Source organism: Carcharodon carcharias, chromosome 3 (assembly GCF_017639515.1).
Source record: "Carcharodon carcharias isolate sCarCar2 chromosome 3, sCarCar2.pri, whole genome shotgun sequence".
Classification (NCBI taxonomy): Eukaryota; Metazoa; Chordata; class Chondrichthyes; order Lamniformes; family Lamnidae; genus Carcharodon; species Carcharodon carcharias.
The window spans coordinates 155,104,914-155,122,473 of record NC_054469.1 but is presented as its reverse complement, the minus strand read 5'-3'; the positions used below and the strand labels follow the sequence as shown (position 1 = coordinate 155,122,473).

General features: G+C 41.8%; 1 protein-coding gene across 6 annotated transcripts in view; it reads right to left on the bottom strand.

Annotated features, from left to right (window-relative positions):
- Nucleotides 1-17,560, bottom strand: part of LOC121275839 (sodium bicarbonate cotransporter 3-like) — a 242,370-nt gene that overhangs the window by 114,453 nt on the left and 110,357 nt on the right. For 4 of the 6 annotated variants that reach the window (XM_041183535.1, XM_041183539.1, XM_041183538.1 and 1 more), the window contains 3 exons: nucleotides 10,856-11,016; nucleotides 9,895-10,083; nucleotides 7,899-8,243 (listed from right to left, as the gene is read on the bottom strand). In XM_041183535.1, the coding sequence (XP_041039469.1) occupies nucleotides 7,899-8,243; nucleotides 9,895-10,083; nucleotides 10,856-11,016 (695 nt within the window). The remainder of the gene's footprint in view (nucleotides 1-7,898; nucleotides 8,244-9,894; nucleotides 10,084-10,855; nucleotides 11,017-17,560) is intronic. The other 2 variants (XM_041183537.1, XM_041183536.1) reach the window with 1 other exon arrangement.

Below are 17,560 nucleotides of genomic sequence, written 5' to 3'. Positions count from 1 at the left end.
GCGCGCGAGAGGGGGGTTCGTGAGAGCGCGCGAGAGGGGGGTTCGTGAGAGCGCGCGAGAGGGGGGTTCGTGAGAGCGCGCGAGGGGGGGTTCGTGAGAGCGCGCGAGAGGGGGGTTCGTGAGAGCGCGCGAGAGGGGGGTTCGTGAGAGCGCGCGAGAGGGGGGTTCGTGAGAGCGCGCGAGAGGGGGGTTCGTGACAGCACGCAAGAGGGGGGTTCGTGATAGAGTGAGAGAGCAAGCGCAAGAGGGGGTTCACGAGAGAGGGGGCGCGAGAGAGAGAGACACACACAGAGGGGGCGTGCGAGAGGGAAAGAGAGACAGACAGAGGGGGTGGGTGAGAGAGAGACAGACAGAGGGGGCACGTGAGAGACACACAGAGGGGGCGCATGAGAGAAAGAGAGGTGGGGGGGGCATGAGAGAGAGACTGACGGGGGGCCAAGAGAGAGAAAGAGACAGACAGAGGGGACACGCAAGAGAGAGACAGACAGAGGGGGCGGGCGAGAGAGAGAGAGACAGAGAGGGGGCGGGTGAGAAAGAGAGGAAGCACAAGAGAGAGAGGGGGCATGAGAGAGAGAGCGCGAGAGAGAGGGGGCATGAGATAGAGAGAAAGAGAGGGGGCACAAGAGAGAGAGCACGCGAGAGAGGAAGAGAGAGAAGGGTACCCCAGGTGGAGGGGTTAGTGAACAATGACACTCGGGGACAGAGGGATTGTGAGCTTTTGTCAATTTATTTGGTCCTCTAGGTGAAAACCACGAAGATAACTTCTATCCCCCACCCACCCTGCTGCTTGAAGTTTCGTTTGAATATGTTTTGCAAATGTGATAATTTATCTTTTTTAGTTTGGAATTGCAGTTTTATTTGAAAAAAGAAGAATCAAGACCACTGACATAATTTATTCCATTTTTTAAAATAAAAGTATATGCTATTTTGTTGTTTTGACTTCAGTTTTAAGTTGTTTATACAAATGTCATATGAATGGAGAATGAAAAGTGCAATGTGTAATAAGGAATTACACGCATAATGTGTGTGAGCTTTACTGTGTTTTCTTCCCTAGATTGTAATTTTGCATAAGAGTCTCAACACTTTGAACTCACAATGAGGAAAATTTAATTAAATAAGCTAAATGTTTTAAGTTATAAGGTTCGAGTTGTGATTTCGGGCCAATAGTCACAACTTGAATAGATGTTGAGCAACGTGTGGGAATTTTAATCCAGATACAAATTCACACACGTGAGAAAGGGGTAGTTTTAATGTTTCATTGTGTAAATTCAAATTTTGAAAGAACAGATACTGAGTTTGATTAATCTTGGGTGAGAAATGTCTCACAAAGTGTTCAGTGGTTTTGAAATAATTGGAACTTGATCTAAAATTTGGGCAAAGCTGAAGAGAATTTGTCATCTCAGACATTTAAAAGGTATCACCTGTAAAATTTCACCCAATGAGTATACTAATAAAAAAAGTGATATGTCAAATTTACCACAAGGTGGGAGGATTTATGAAATTGGGGCATGAATGTGAATATTCATCCGTGAATTAGGATTATATCAGATGTATTGGTCCTTGTTCAATTCTGTTTCAGCTAATTAGATGCTATATATAGCAATGTGTAAATAAAATGCATCAACGACAGCCTGAGTAACTGAACTCAAGCTACGACCTCTACAAGTTTCAAAAGCCTAGGAGGATGTAAAAAAATCATTCCAGTTGGATAAATTACAAAAAATATTTTGATCGTAAAACACTGATGCAATTTGTATTTTAAAGGGGGAAGGCTTTAGGCCTGCAGCCATTAATTTTTGCAACTTTGTATTTTTGCATTTTATTTCTACTTTGTTCTTTCTTTTAAGCCTATATTGAATATTTAAAGTTATTTTGTATTGAATCTTACTTTGTAGGCATTGATTTAAACCTAGATGTGATTGTGCTTTGATTATTAATTAACTATATAATCAGTAACAAAAACAGAATCACCTGGAAAAACTCAACAGGTCTGGCAGCATCGGTGGGGAAGAAAAGAATTGACGTTTCGAGTCCTCATGACCCTTCCACAGAACTGAGTGAATATAAGGAGAGGAGTGAAATATAAGCTGGTTTAAGGTGGCGGGGGGAGGAGAAGTGTGTGTTGGGGGGGGGGGGGGGGGGTGTAGTTGTAGGGACAAGCAAGCAGTGATAGGAGCAGATAATCAAAAGATGTCACAGACAAAAGAACACAGATGTGAAGGTAGTGATATTATCTAAACGAATGTGCTAATTAAGAATGGATGGTAGATAATATATAATCAGTAACATTGTTAGCTGTAGATTTTGACTTTTTCCCCCAAGGATTTTTCTTGCACACCATATTCACAGTTGCTGTTTTGACTGAGCAGTGTAGGTGCACTGCCACTAAAAAGAAAGTTGTATTTTTCCCCCCATCGTTTTAAAAAGAGGAACTGTTCTTACTAAATTGAACCCAACAACCCTTGGACTACAAGCCACGACGTGAATGGCCTTACATTGGTTGGTCAACTAGGGTGGTCATCAGGAGATAGAGTTTGATTGATGGACATAACACTTGATGGATGGCATATGGGGAGACACCATTAAAAGGTGCGTAAGCAACTTGGGCATTGCATTGCCTTGCAGTGCCTGTGAGGAGAATTGATAAGGACTGAGATTTGTTTTGAGAATGGCTGAACCAGGCCTAAAAAGGCTGGAATAGAACCAGAAATTTGGCTTAAAGGGGCACTGCTGCCAGGACTCAGGGCTGCAGCCAGAGTGAAATAGTCAACCACCGCAGACTGCAGGAGGAAGGGCCAAGAACGGAGTGACTGAACATAGTGCCCACCCGTTGTAAGGTTATTTGGAGACTTGTAATGTATGGACCAAGGGGAATTTTACCAAATTAGGTTCCTGTCGTGGAGCAGACTAATTTGAGGTTATCTTTTTGGGAGACGTCATGAAAAGACCAATTTGGGGTTAACATTTGTAATATAGTATATATGTCTGTAATATAGACTACATATAATATCTAAGTAGAGTTGTCTTTCCTCCTTTCCTTTTATATATAAAGTGCTTTCTCTTTTCAATAGTTATCTTTCTTTTTATTTTTTAAATTATAATTGTTATATTACTATTCTTATAATTTATATTTCAATATTCAATAAAATTGTTGTTTTAACACAATACTTGGCATTGTCACTCACTCCTGTTAATCCAGAATGCGACTCCAAACCCAAGCGACAGTGCATAAAGGGACTCACGTCCCTTACACTTGGGCCTCAAATATTTATTGCCTTGGATGAAGGGACTGACTGTATTGTAGCCAAATTTGATGATACAAAGACTGATAGGGAAGCAAGTTGTGAGGAGGATACAATGAGTCTGCAAAGGGCTGCAGATAGGTCAATTAAGTCAGCAAAAATTTGGCAGATGGTGTATAGTGTGGGAAAATGTGAGGCTTTCTTGCTAAAGCGGACAAGTAAAAAAGCAGATTATTATTTAAATGGAGCGAGACTACAGAATGCGCCAGTACAGAGAGACCTGGGTAGCCTTATACAGGTACAGTGTCTCAAATCCAGCTATCCGAAAACCGGAGATGTCCAAGAGCCGAACATCTTTATAAGCTGCCGTGCGTGAATTTTAATTCTTAATAAACGAGCGGAACAGCTAGTCCAGCTAGGTGCTGCACTGGCTAGTTTTGCACTTTGGTCTTTTCCTGCGCTCCAAGAGACCCATAACCCCACCCGACCCTGCCCAGCCCGAAATCCAGCACAGACTCGGTCCCGAGGTTGCAGATTTTGAGACACTATCTGTACATTAATCACAAAAAGTTAGCATTCAGGTCCAGCAAGTAATTAAGGCGGCAAATAGAACACTGGTCTGCATTGAGGGGGATGGAGTATGAAGGCAGTGAAACCTTGCTCCAGCTATGCAGGACATTGGTGAGACCACACCTAGAGTAGTGTGTACAATTTTAATCTCTTTACTTAAGGACGAATATACTTGCTTTGAAGGCAGTTTGGAATAGGTTCATTAGATTGACTCCTGGGATGAAGAGGGTGTTGTATAAGGAAATTTTGAGCAGGTTGGGCTTATATTCATTGGAATTTAGAAGAATGAGAGTTGATCTTACTGAAAAATATAAGATGCTGATTGGACTTGACAGGATAGACGCTAAGGAGGATGTTTCCTTTCGTGGAGGCAATCTAGAAGTGGGGTCAAAATTTGAAAATAAGGGGTCTCTCATTTAAGAGAAAAATGAGGAGGAACTTCTTCTCTCATTGGATAATTAGTCTTTCGCATTCTCTTCCGAGGGAACAGTGGAGGTTGAGTCACTGAATATATTCAAGGCTGAGTTAAGGCAGATTTTTGATTGACAAGGGAGTCAAGGATTATGGAAGGCAGACAGAGAGTGGAATTAAGGCCACAATCAGATCAGCCATAAAAATATTATGCAAGAGACTGCCTCAAATTTTTCTGCTGGACTTCCATGAAAAAAAAAACAATCATTCTTTTTAAAAAAAGGTCAGTATCTGGTGACTCTGTGAGACTTGGCTGGAGAGAGAAAATACCCTCTTATACTAGTTCCTGTTACCAGCAACTTGTTGATTTTGTTTCAGTCCTGACAACAACCCAAGCAGCTTGCTTTTAAAAAATGCTTGGAATCGTCACAATGGTTCAACGAAAGATGTTTTATAAATTAACAAGAATTATTCCAACCTGCAGTATGCAACAAAGCAATGGAAGCAGTGCAGCATTGCATATTATACAAAGAGTTCAGTTCTCCTTAAAAGAAATGGATGTGACATCATACTATACATGGGTACAGGACAATATAGTGTTAGTTGGCTTTATTTTGGTACTGGTTACTTCAGAAAGAAGCCACGATGGCTATACTACATTATGAGAACTAAGTCTTAATTGTTCTGAGTTTTCCCGGCTCCAAACTATAGCACAAATGCAGCACAAGTTTCATATATTACAATCAGAAGTAGGCAAGTTCTCAATGCATCCTATTGGCAAAATATTGTTAAATGTTACCAATGGAGTTAGCAGTTGAAATCATACAAGTAGAAACATCCAACATGAAACCAGATTTAAATGTACCATTTTGTAGATGACGTGATGAATAATTGATGGAGGAACTAGATTCTGAAGTGTTTCATGGACAAAATATGATAATAAACTGCTTTGTTTTTTCATGATTCAACTACTGATAACCAAGTAATACCACAATTCAATGCCATGTGCTGCTACACACATTTCAGTTCTGCATTAATTTTTAATCCTATTTAGTCTAAATAACAGCTTCTATAGCACTACAGCTCAATACAGGCTAAGTAGGCAATAGGTTCTACTGGTTTTCATTAAAAATTAAGACCTCTATTATTAAAAAAAGTTGATAGTAATGGCAGTGACTTAACGCTAGAATTCTCCTGATGTTTGTGAATCATTTAGAAGTTAAATTAGGGCTGCTTCATTACATGGCTTTACAGTACCCAATTGTTCAAAAGGGCTATTTTCTTGTCAAGTCTGACTTCTGACACCTATCTTCCCTATTGATGATGGAGTGTTACCATGCAGTGATTTGTGTGAAATTAAAGACTATGAAAACCATAATAACTTTGAGCACAAATAAATCTTTACTAAAAATGTCTATTTTAAAAAGTGCAAAGGCAGAAAATTCAAATATAAAAATGATTAGTTAGTTAAGGCTCAATGCTTGCGAAAACTCTTTTTCATTACCATCATTGATATTTAAAGTTAAATTTAAATGACAGCAGTTGAGGTTTTTCTACAAATGGAAGGATGTAGAGATGCAGGATGAAGGATGCAGGAACGAGTAGGGCTGAAGGGAAATTGGAAGGGAGGAAGGCAAGCAAGCACTAGAGATAAAGGAAGGCAGTCATGACCAACAGCAGCAGCAGCACTACCAGCATATATCGAACCTTTAATATAGTAACATGTCCCAAGGCACTTCATAAAAGCATTATCAAAGTTTGACATTGAGCCACAGAAGGAGATGCTAGGATGGAGAACCAAAAGCTTTACCAAAGAGGTTTCAAGGAGAATCATAAGAGGAGGAAAGGGGCAGGGAATTCCAGTGTTTAGAGCTGAGACAGCTGACAGTTTGGTTACCAATGGCGCAGCTATTAAAATTGGGGATGTGGGATGTCCAAGAGGCTAGAATTTGGGGAGGACAGACAGAGATAGGGAGGGGCAAGGCCATGGAAGGATTTGAAAACAAGGATGAGAATTTTAAAATCAAGCTGTTGCTTTACGAGTTCTACTGGACTTAGTGCGAGTAAGGCCATAGGCAGAATATTGGATGACCTCAAGTTTATTGAAGGTGGAAAATGGGAGGCTGACCAGGAGTGTGTTGGAATATTCAAATCTAGAGGCAACAAAGACATGGAGAGGATGCCAGAAACAGATAAGCTGAGGCATGGCCAGAGACAGCCAAGGTCACAGAGGTGGAAATAGGCAGGCTTAGTGGCGCCACGGATGAGTGATCGGAAGCTCACCTTGGGTCCAATACAACACCTAAGTTGTGAGGAGTCTGTTCCAACCTTAGGAAGTTGCCAAAAAGGAAACAGAGTTGGTGGTTATGTGTGTGTCTGGGCAGAAGACAATGGTTTAAGTCTTCTCAATATTTAGTTGAAGAAAATGTCTGCTCAACTAGTACTGACAATTTAGAGACAGTGGAGTAATCAAAAGAGGTGGTGATGAAGTAGAATTCAGTATGGAAGTTGACTCTGCCTTTGATTATTGTTGTTGAGGGATAGCATGCAAATGAGAAATAGGAAGAAGCCAACAATAAGATTCTTTATGGACACCAAAGGTAAGTATTCAGCAGTCTGAAGTAAGGCCATCGCAACTGATTTTCTGGCTACAAATGGAGGCAAGATAGTGTGGTCAACTGTGTCAAAGGCTGCAAACAAGCTGAGAAGAACAAGGAGGAATCAGCCGCCACAGTCAAAGTCATAGAGGTTGTCATTTGTGACTTTGATAAGAGTCATTTTGATTCTGTGGCAGGAGTGCAAACCTAGTTGGAGGGACTTGAACACAAAATTCTGGGAAACACTGGCTCAAATTTGGAAGGAGACAATACATTCAACAATTTCAGAAGTAAGAGAGGTTGAAGAAGGGACAGTAATTTGCAAAGATTAATTATTTTTGAGGAGAGGAGTGATGATTGTCAATTTGAAGAGAGGGACAGTTTCTGAGGATAGAAACTATTAAGAAAGAGAGGGAAAGGAAGGGGAGAAATGGGGAGCAGGGTGGAAGGGAGAGGAAAATGGCACTGCAGGCAATATAAAAGGTTTTCCATTTTAGAGGCATCGTTTTTGCTTACACATACACAGCCCTTTTAAACTAACTTGAGCAAGTTTCTGAAAATAAATGAAATATCACAAATCAGAGGAACCACAAGTCTTTTCAGCTACATGGCCAGAAATGTTTAACCTCAATACAGATGTTTAATATAGTAAAATATCATTTTCTAGATAATTATTTAGGATAAAAAGTGGTGCAATCTTATCAAAAAATGGAATCTACATAGTGCCCATATCTCAGCTTAAAAAACACTGCACGCATATACAAATTTCAATGATGTTAGATGAAACTTGTCAACCTTAACTCGAGTAATTAATGGCACATAATGTACATGATTTAGTTAACGTATTGAAAAATGGTGTGGCTGCAGCATGCAAAAGGGATGGGAGTGAAACGTATTTGATTGCTTATGAAAATATGTGCAAAAGTACTTTTTTCTTTTTCTATTATTTCACCGTGGAATATCAGTTGATTGCAATAAACTGCTTTCAAACTATTACTAAGGCATGCTAAGTGGCATAATCATTCTCCACTACTAGTGCTCCACATGCACAAAATTATTACAACCATTTGATATTTGCCTGGTTTATGTTCATCACATTCTTCATGTGCTTTCACCTGTCCTTCTTGTACCTCAAGTTCTTCATCAGGGGGGTGAACTATCACATCAGGAATATCCTCACCGACACAAGACACCAGCAACTGACTTTGACCCTGATGGCGATGCTCAAGCTTTGGAGTGGAAGGTGGTGTATTTTGAGGGGTGGGAACGGGACTTGTGCACCTTGAACCTGCTATTGATCCACCCTTGGAACCAGGCATAAAGGAGCCAAATGGAACAGAAAAACGAGAAGCTCCTCTTAATGAAATACTTGAAGCAGAGAGACCAGCACGGAGTGAAAGGCGGGAGGCGGAAAGGCCTTCCCCTATCATCAAAATGAAAAAAAAAAGAAAATATAACTTAAATGGGATTTAAGAAGCCACAGAGATCCATGCAAGTAGAAATAAATCTATTAATCAAATAAAGATCTGCTGTGGCTAGTTGAATCATGCTTTGAAAATATGAAATGCTCAAGTGAGTAAGTGAATAATAAAAAATAATGCATATATGTTCCAAAGCAAATCACTGAATGAAGTATTAGGTTGGTCTTTTGAAAAGATGGCAGCCCAGAAAGTCAAATCAAGAATAAGAGTTTTTGTAGTGTAGGTTGCCATTTAATTTTAAATTAAAAATCTTTTTCATTTTTGCAAATCAAAATTATTGAATTTGGAATATCCTTGAAAAAATTCCATGGCGAATTTCTTTGTGAGCTTTTCCTCATTAGCTAATGCTGGCTTAATTTGGCTCCCAATTGTGATTATATGATCTGCAATGATCAGTAATGCAGTGTGGCTGCCCCAATTGTGGCTATTGAAATTCTGGCCACAGGCAGACCATTTTTTTATGGTTCCTCGACTTTCAACTTGTCATCCACTTTGGTAGAAGTGCTTACCTTACTGGCATTTTTTGTTAACTCTTTCCACTTTTTTTCCAGGCCTTAAGTTCCCCATTTTACCCACCAAAGTCCCTCACTCCTCAATTTAATCCTTTCTTGCTTCCACAATTTCAGCTTACTCAAGTCTCCCACCTGATTAATTTGGTTCCTTCAGGAGCTGTCAAGCCTTTCTCACCCTGCTCTGTTCCATCAAACCTGCTCTGGCTTATTTATAGAATCTTACTGCCAAACTGGTACTCAAATTAATTGATTTTTTAAAAACAAATTTAAATGACATCACAGCCCTCCAGCCTGCCTCGCCATATAATTCTCCCTGCCTCCTGGTCTCCAACTTGCCTTCCCCTGTGGCTGGCCTAATTATCCGGTGGTTTCTCACCCCACATGATCTAATGACTGCACTTGGTTTTAATGACCTGTGTGCAATACAACCAATTTAAAAATTTCTACTTTTGACCATTTGAAATAGTTGTGGCAAATAAGTAACCTTTATCATAAGATGCAAAATCTGTGATGTCTCTTACACCAATTTTAATAAATTTAATGATACCATTACCAAAAAACAGTTACTTTACATTGCAAGTAACTTTAAACTTAAATATTTGCCAATACTAATTTGCTTCATTTTCTCAACATCTCCTGATGAAAAAAAGTTCTGAAAAAGAAAACTGTTATTCTGCGAATTTGTATCCAGTATTTTGGGTAGTGGTTTGTGTGTAGGTACATAGTTAGCAACACAGGTACAGTCTGTGCACACTAAAAGAATTACATGAAATGGTCACAGACTTCTCTGAATGACTAAATAAGTAGACTTCACAGCAAATCTGAATAAATGATAAACAAGTGCCAGCAGTAAACAAAGACTCCCAACATCAGAAACCACATATGAAATAAATGTAAATAGAAACACCAGGAATTTATTTCGTCAGGTGGTATTTTTGAGGTGGAAACTGTAGGACCTACTGCAATATGTAGCAAAACCAAGCCAAAAGCAGCTTCTATGATCAAAGTTTACAAATATCAGCTTATTCTGGTACCATTATTCTGGAGACAGTAAGAAATTGGATATTACAAAACATCTCACCATTTCGCTCAAGCAAGTGAGGATCAGAATGTTTCTTGCCTATATCTGCAAAGGACCGGACAATAGGGATGCGGTTACTCAGTTTCTTCTCACTCTGGTGATGGTGCTTTTTCAGTAGTGCTTCCCGCACTTTGTCTCGCATGCTCTTATCCAGCTGATCAGATGCTATCATGTTGTCCAATACCATATCTGTAATACAAATTAAAGAGCAAGCAAGAAGGGAAGGACAATAAAGCAGCAAGTGAGTAGAGAACAGCAGAAAGACAGAATGTGCAAAAAAAGCATAACAATAAAGAACAAATGCACAAGCAAAAAGAATTAGAGAAAGAAAACATACATAAGAAAGAAGGCAAGAGAGAAAGTTTAACTTTTAACTGTAATTACGAAATAATTTTTTAAAATTCACTACATATTTCAGGTAGAAAAGGAAAATATTCTCCACAATTCTAAAATCAGCAATCAGCAACTTAAATTTGTTATTCATCAAATTGTTCATTATCTTTTTAAACTGGTATATGCAATTTGTAATTGTTCAAATCTTTATATGGAATGAAAACCTTGAACAAGGAATGAACATAAAGAGGAAAATGAGTACATAAAATAATCATAATGCCTTTAAAATAACTATGCTTTGACATCACAAACAATAATCACTAGTTAATCTGAAAGTCCCAAACTGGTGAAACATAAGCAATCTATATTCAATACTCTAATATGCATCAATAATACAATAGTATAACCTTCCTTTATGAGAATGATTTCAGTCATACTGGCCTTGCGAGGCAGCCCTGGTATATTCAATTCAAATTTTTCACAAAATAATACAAGACGGCATTTTTAGTATTCATAATTGTAAACACTAAATTTTAAGTTACCAATAGTTTTCTAAAGAATTACTACTTTTATAGATATTATACAGTGAGTGTAAGTGATCAAACAGTATTTGTGATTATGTACAAACCTGCTATTTCCTCTGTGGTGCTAGCTCTCATATCCAGCATGACTGTTCCATTTAGTATGCAGCTTCTCAACTCAAACAGACTATGTAAAGAGAGGGTAGCCACATATGGTTTACTCCATCGCTCCCCTCCATCTTCCACATCCTCCTCAAACTTCAGCCATCTGAAATGAAAAGCAGATGTTTAGTACTGATCTATTTTGATGCCATTATGCCACAAAAAGGAGGCAATTAAAGAAGCTACTGGATGGTTTGATAGTTTACTCTAAAGATCAAATGATAATTAAAACAGTTTATGGTTGAAATCTAAATCTAAATCTAGAGATCAGTTGAAGTCAATCTTAGAAGGTATAATAGATATATTTCAATGATTAAAGCTTGGCTGTAAATGCTAGGAGAGCTATCATGATCAAGAGATTAAATCTTTCAATGAGTTTAGCTTAAACTCCAAACATATAATATATACATGTAGGTAGAGATTTATAGGCATACATTTATATGTACAGATTTACAACCAGGGAGGTGGTGGCATAGTGGTATCATCACTGGACTACTTTTCCAGAGATCCAGGCTCAAATCCCACCATGGCAGATGGTGAAATTTGAATGAAATGAAGTCTGATGACGACACAAAACCATTACCAGCTGTCGCAAAAACCCATCTGATTAAAGAAAAATCTCCTTTAGGAGAGAAGGAAATCTGCCATCCTTACCTGGTCTGGCCTAGGCGTGACTCCAGACCCACAACAATCTGGTTGACAAGGGGTGGGGATGGGCATACATGCTGGCCAAGCCAGCACTGCCCACATCCCATGAATGAATAAAAAAAAACACATACATGCATAGGCATGCATGCTTCCACACAAGACCAGTTTTCATTGGTCACTATTGTTAACAGTACTTATCTCTGAAAACTGTGCCTATCACACAAAGATATTCACAATGAAGAATGAATTTGCAAGTTAATGAGGACATTGAATTTAATTGAGTTATAATCTAATCATAACTCGAGCCAGCAGGGAGATAAACAAGACCAGCAGTGGCAGCGCAATGAGAGTGAGCACAGAGCAAGACCAGCAGAGAAAATAAGAGCTACAAGATGCGCCAGTTCATTGCCCACCAACTACATTTAGCAAAAATCTTAGCGTGACAGAGAGAAATTAATGATCGTTTCGAGTCCTCATGACCCTTCGACAGAACTTGAGTTCGAGTCCAGGAAAGAGCTGAAATATAAGCTGGTTTAAGGTGTGTGTGTGGGGGGCGGAGAGATAGAGAGACAGAGAGGTGGAGGGGGTTGGTGTGGTTGTAGCGACAAACAAGCAGTGATAGAAGCAGATCATCAAAAGATGTCAACAACAATAGTACAATAGAACACATAGGTGTTAAAGTTAAAGTTGGTGATATTATCTAAACGAATGTGCTAATTAAGAATGGATGGTAGGGCACTCAAGGTATAGCTCTAGTGGGTTTTTTTTTAGTTTATATAATGGAAATAGGTGGGAAAAGGAAAATCTTTATAATTTATTGGGAAAAAAAAGAAGGGGGAAACAGAAAGGGGGTGGGGATGGGGGAGGGGACTCACGACCTAAAGTTGCTGAATTCAATATTCAGTCCGGAAGGCTGTAAAGTCCCTAGTCGGAAGATGAGGTGTTGTTCCTCCAGTTTGCGTTGGGCTTCACTGGAACAATGCAGCAAGCCAAGGACAGACATGTGGGCAAGAGAGCAGGGTGGAGTGTTAAAATGGCAAGCGACAGGGAGGTTTGGGTCATTCTTGCGGACAGACCGCAGGTGTTCTGCAAAGCGGTCGCCCAGTTTACGTTTGGTCTCTCCAATGTAGAGGAGACCACATTGGGAGCAACGAATGCAGTAGACTAAGTTGGGGGAAATGCAAGTGAAATGCTGCTTCACTTGAAAGGAGTGTTTGGGTCCTTGGACGGTGAGGAGAGAGGAAGTGAAGGGGCAGGTGTTGCATCTTTTGCGTGGGCAAGGGGTTGTGCCATAGGAGGGGGTTGAGGAGTAGGGGGTGATGGAGGAGTGGACCAGGGTGTCCCGGAGGGAGCGATCCCTACGGAATGCCGATAAGGGGGGTGAAGGGAAGATGTGTTTGGTAGTGGCATCATGCTGGAGTTGGCGGAAATGGCGGAGGATGATCCTTTGAATGCGGAGGCTGGTGGGGTGATAAGTGAGGACAAGGGGGACCCTATCATGTTTCTGGGAGGGAGGAGAAGGAGTGAGGGCGGATGCGCGGGAGATGGGCCGGACACGGTTGAGGGCCCTGTCAACGACCGTGGGTGGAAAACCTCGGTTAAGGAAGAAGGAGGACATGTCAGAGGAACTGTTTTTGAATGTAGCATCATCGGAACAGATGCGACGGAGGCGAAGGAACTGAGAGAATGGGATGGAGTCCTTACAGGAAGTGGGGTGTGAGGAGCTGTAGTCGAGATAGCTGTGGGTGTCGGTGGGTTTGTAATGGATATTGGTGGACAGTCTATCACCAGAGATTGAGACAGAGAGGTCAAGGAAGGGAAGGGAAGTGTCAGAGATGGACCACGTGAAAATGATGGAGGGGTGGAGATTGGAAGCAAAATTAATAAATTTTCCTTGAGTGCCCTACCATCCATTCTTAATTAGCACATTCGTTTAGATAATATCACCAACTTTAACTTTAACACCTATGTGTTCTATTGTACTATTGTTGTTGACATCTTTTGATGATCTGCTTCTATCACTGCTTGTTTGTCGCTACAACCACACCAACCCCCTCCACCTCTCTGTCTCTCTATCTCTCCGCCCCCCACACAAACACCTTAAACCAGCTTATATTTCAGCTCTTTCCTGGACTCGAACTCAAGTTCTGTCGAAGGGTCATGAGGACTCGAAACGTCAACTCTTTTCTTCTCCGCCGATGCTGCCAGACCTGCTGAGTTTTTCCAGGTAATTCTGTTTTTGTTTTGGATTTCCAGCATCCGCAGTTTTTTTGTTTTTATCTTAGAAATTAATGATCGTCTGTTTTCTTTTCCTCCTCTCTCTAAACTCAAGTTGAATCCTAATTATTCAAATAAACATGATTAAGAAGACACAAAGCTGGGTGGGAGGGTGAGCTGTGAGGAGGATGCAGAGATGCTTCAGTGTGGTGTGATTTGGACAAGCTGAGTGAATGAGCAAATGCATGGCAGATGTAGTATAATGTGGATAAATGTGAGGTTATCCACTTTGGTAGCAAAAACAGGAAGGCAGATTATCTGAATGGTTATAAATTGGGAGGGGGAATACGCAACAAGATCTGGGTGTCCTCGTACATCAGTCGCTGAAGGTAAGCATGCAGGTGCAGCAGGTGGTAAAGAAGGCGAATGGTATGTTGGCCTTCATAGCCAGAGGATTCGAGTACAGAAGCAGGGATGTCTTGCTGCAATTATACAGGTGAGACTACACTTGGAATATTGTGTGCAATTTTGATCTCCTTATCTGAGAAAGGATGTTCTTGCTATAGAGGGAATGCAGCGAAGGTTTACCAGACTGATTCCTAGGGTGGCAGGACTGACATATGAGGAAAGATTGAATCAATTAGGATTATATTCGCTGGAGTTCAGAAGAATGAGGCGGAATCTCATAGAAACCTATAAAATTCTAGACTAGACAGGGTAGTTGCAGGAAGGATGTTCCCGATGGTGGGGGAGTCCAGAACCAGGGATCACAGTCTGAGGGTACAGGGTGGACCATTTAGGACTGAGATGAGGAGAAATTTCTTCACCCAGAGAGTGGTGAGCCTGTAGAATTCGCTATCACAGAAAGTAGTTGAGGCCAAAGCACTGCATGCTTTCAAGAAGGAGTTAGATATAGCTCTTGGGGTGAAAGAGATCAAAGGATATGGCGAGAAAACGGGAGCAGGCGATTGAGTTGGATGATCAGCCATGATCATAATGAATGGTGGAGCAGGCTCGAGGGGCCGAATGGCCCACTCCTGCTCCTATTTTCTTTGTTCCTATGACAGGGCAGGTGACGTTTTGCAGCTGTAACATGTGGATAGTTGTGGACGCTTGTGCGATCCACAGCAACCACATCCACAATAAGTATCTGCAGCTCAAGGAACTTCAGCTCAGAGCTGATGAGCTAGGCTCCGAGCTTCGGGCACTGCAATACAATAGGGAGGAGGAAAGTTACCTGGATACTTTGTTCCAGGAGGCAGTCACACCCCTTAGGCTAGGTACTTCAGATATGGTCCATGGTCAGGGACAGGAGGGTGGATCCAATGAGGCAGGTATGGGGATCCAATGTAGCAATGGAGGTGCCTCAATCCTTGCACTTCCAACAGGTTTGACGCGTGTGCAGTTTGTGTACACAACAGAATCAGCTGCAGGGGGGATGAGCAAACTGACCACAGCACTGTGGTGCAGGGGGCCCTTCAAGTGTGGGGTCGGGGGAGGGGGGGGTAGGGGTGGACTAAAAGGGAATGTAGTTGTAGTAGAGGACAGAATAGTTAGGGGGTACATACTGTTCTCTGCAGCCGAGAGTGTTAGTCCCAAAGGCTATGCTGCCTGCCCAGTGTGAGGGTTAAAGACATCACCTCAGGGCTGGAGAGGAACTTGGAGTTGGAGGGGCGGGATCCAACTGTCATGGTTCATATGTAACTACATAACAGAATCTCTTTCTTAGTCTTATCCAAGGGAGCATGAACAGTTAGGAGCTAAAAGGCAGAACCACAAAGGTAAAAATCTCTCGATTACTACTTGAGCCACAAGCAAATTGGCATAGTGTTAATAAAATCGGAGTTCAATGCAAGGCCCAAAGACTGGAGTGGAAGAAATGGGTTTCAATTCATGGGGCACTGGCACCCCTAATGGAGAAAGAGGGAGCTGTACCATTGATAAAAAGTGTCCACCGACATACTGGTGCCAATGTATTGGTGAATCGTATAACTAGGCCTGTATAGACAGTTTTAAACTAAATCATTGGGGGAGTAGGGTATTCACATGAGGGGAGATTTGGAAAGTTAAAGAGAAAGTACAAGGCAATAATGCAAGGTAGCAATGGGGGAAATGATAACCTGAGTGCGACATGAAGGCAGAGAGAATAAAAATATAACATTAAGATAAAAGCAAAAAACTGCGGATGCTGGAAATCCAAAACAGAAACAAAAATACCTGGAAAAACTCAGCAGGTCTGACAGCATCTGTGGAGAGGAACACAATTAACATTTCAAATCCGTATGACTCTTCAACAGCACTAAGGAAAAATAGAAAAGAGGGGAAATATAAGCTGGTTTAAGGAGGGGTGGGAGAGGTAAAGCTGGATAGAGGGCCAGTGATAGGTGGAGATAACCAAAAGATGTGATAGACAAAAGGACAAAGAGGTGTTGAAGGTGATGATATTATCTAAGGAATGTGATAATAGGTGACATTAAGGGTAGAAAGCAGGATGAGCAAGGTACAGATAGCCCTAGTGGGGGTGGGGTGGAGGGGAAAGGATCGAAATAGGCTAAAAGGTAGAGATAAAACAATGGATGGAAATACATTTAAAAATAACGGAAATAGGTGGGAAAAGAAAAATCTATATAAATTATTGGAAACAGGGGGATCGGAAAGGGGGTGGGGATGGAGGAAAGAACTCATGATCTAAAATTGTTGAACTCAATTATCAGTCCGGAAGGCCGTAAAGTGCCTAGTCCAAAGATGAGTTGCTGTTCCTCCAGTTTGCGTTGAGCTTCACGGGAACAATGCAGCAGGTTAAGGACGGAAATGTGGGCATGAGAGCAGGGTGGAGTATTGAAATGGCAAGCGACAGGGAGGTCTGAGTCATGCTTGTGGACAGACCGAAGGTGTTCCGCAAAGCGGTCACCCAGTCTGCGTTTGGTCTCTCCAATGTAGAGGAAACCGCATTGGGAGCGACGATTTTGGGCCCTTGGACAATGAGGAGAGGGGAAGTAAAGGGGCAGGTGTAGCACCTTCTGCGGTTGCATGGGAAGGTGCCGTGGGAGGGGGTTGAGGTGTAGAGGGTGATGGAGGAGTGGACCAGGGTGCCCTGGAGGGAACGATCCCTGCGGAATGCTGCCGGGGGGGGCGGGGGGGGGGGGGGGGGGGGGGGGTGAAGGGAAGATGTGTTTGGTGGTGGCATCACGTTGGAGTTGGCAGAAATGGCAGAAGATGATCCTTTGAATGCGGAGGCTGGTGGGGTGATAAGTGAGGACAAGGGGGACCCTATCATGGTTCTGCGAGGGAGAGGAAGGTGTGAGGGCGGATGCGCGGGACATGGGCCGGACATGCTTGAGGGACCTGTCAACCACTGTGGGTGGAAAACCTCGGTTATGGAAGAAGGAAGTCATGTCAGAGGAACTGTTTTTGAAAGTGGCATCATCAGAACAGATGCGACAGAGGCAAAGGAACTGAGAGAATGAGTTGGAGTCCTTACGGGAAGCGGAGTGTGAAGAGCTGTAGCTGAGGTAGCTGTGGGAGTCGGTGGGCTCGAATTGAATATTGGTGGACAGTCTATCACCAGAAATTGAGACAGAGAGGTCAAGGAAGGGAAGGGAAGTGTCAGAGATGGACCATGTGAAAATGATGGAGGGGTGGAAAATGGAAGCAAAATTAATAAATTTTTCCAGGTCCAGACGAGAGCATGAAGCAGCACCGAAGTAATCATCGATGTACCGGAGAAAGAGTTGTGGGAGGGGTCCGGAGTAGGACTGGAACAAGGAATGTTCCACATACCCCAT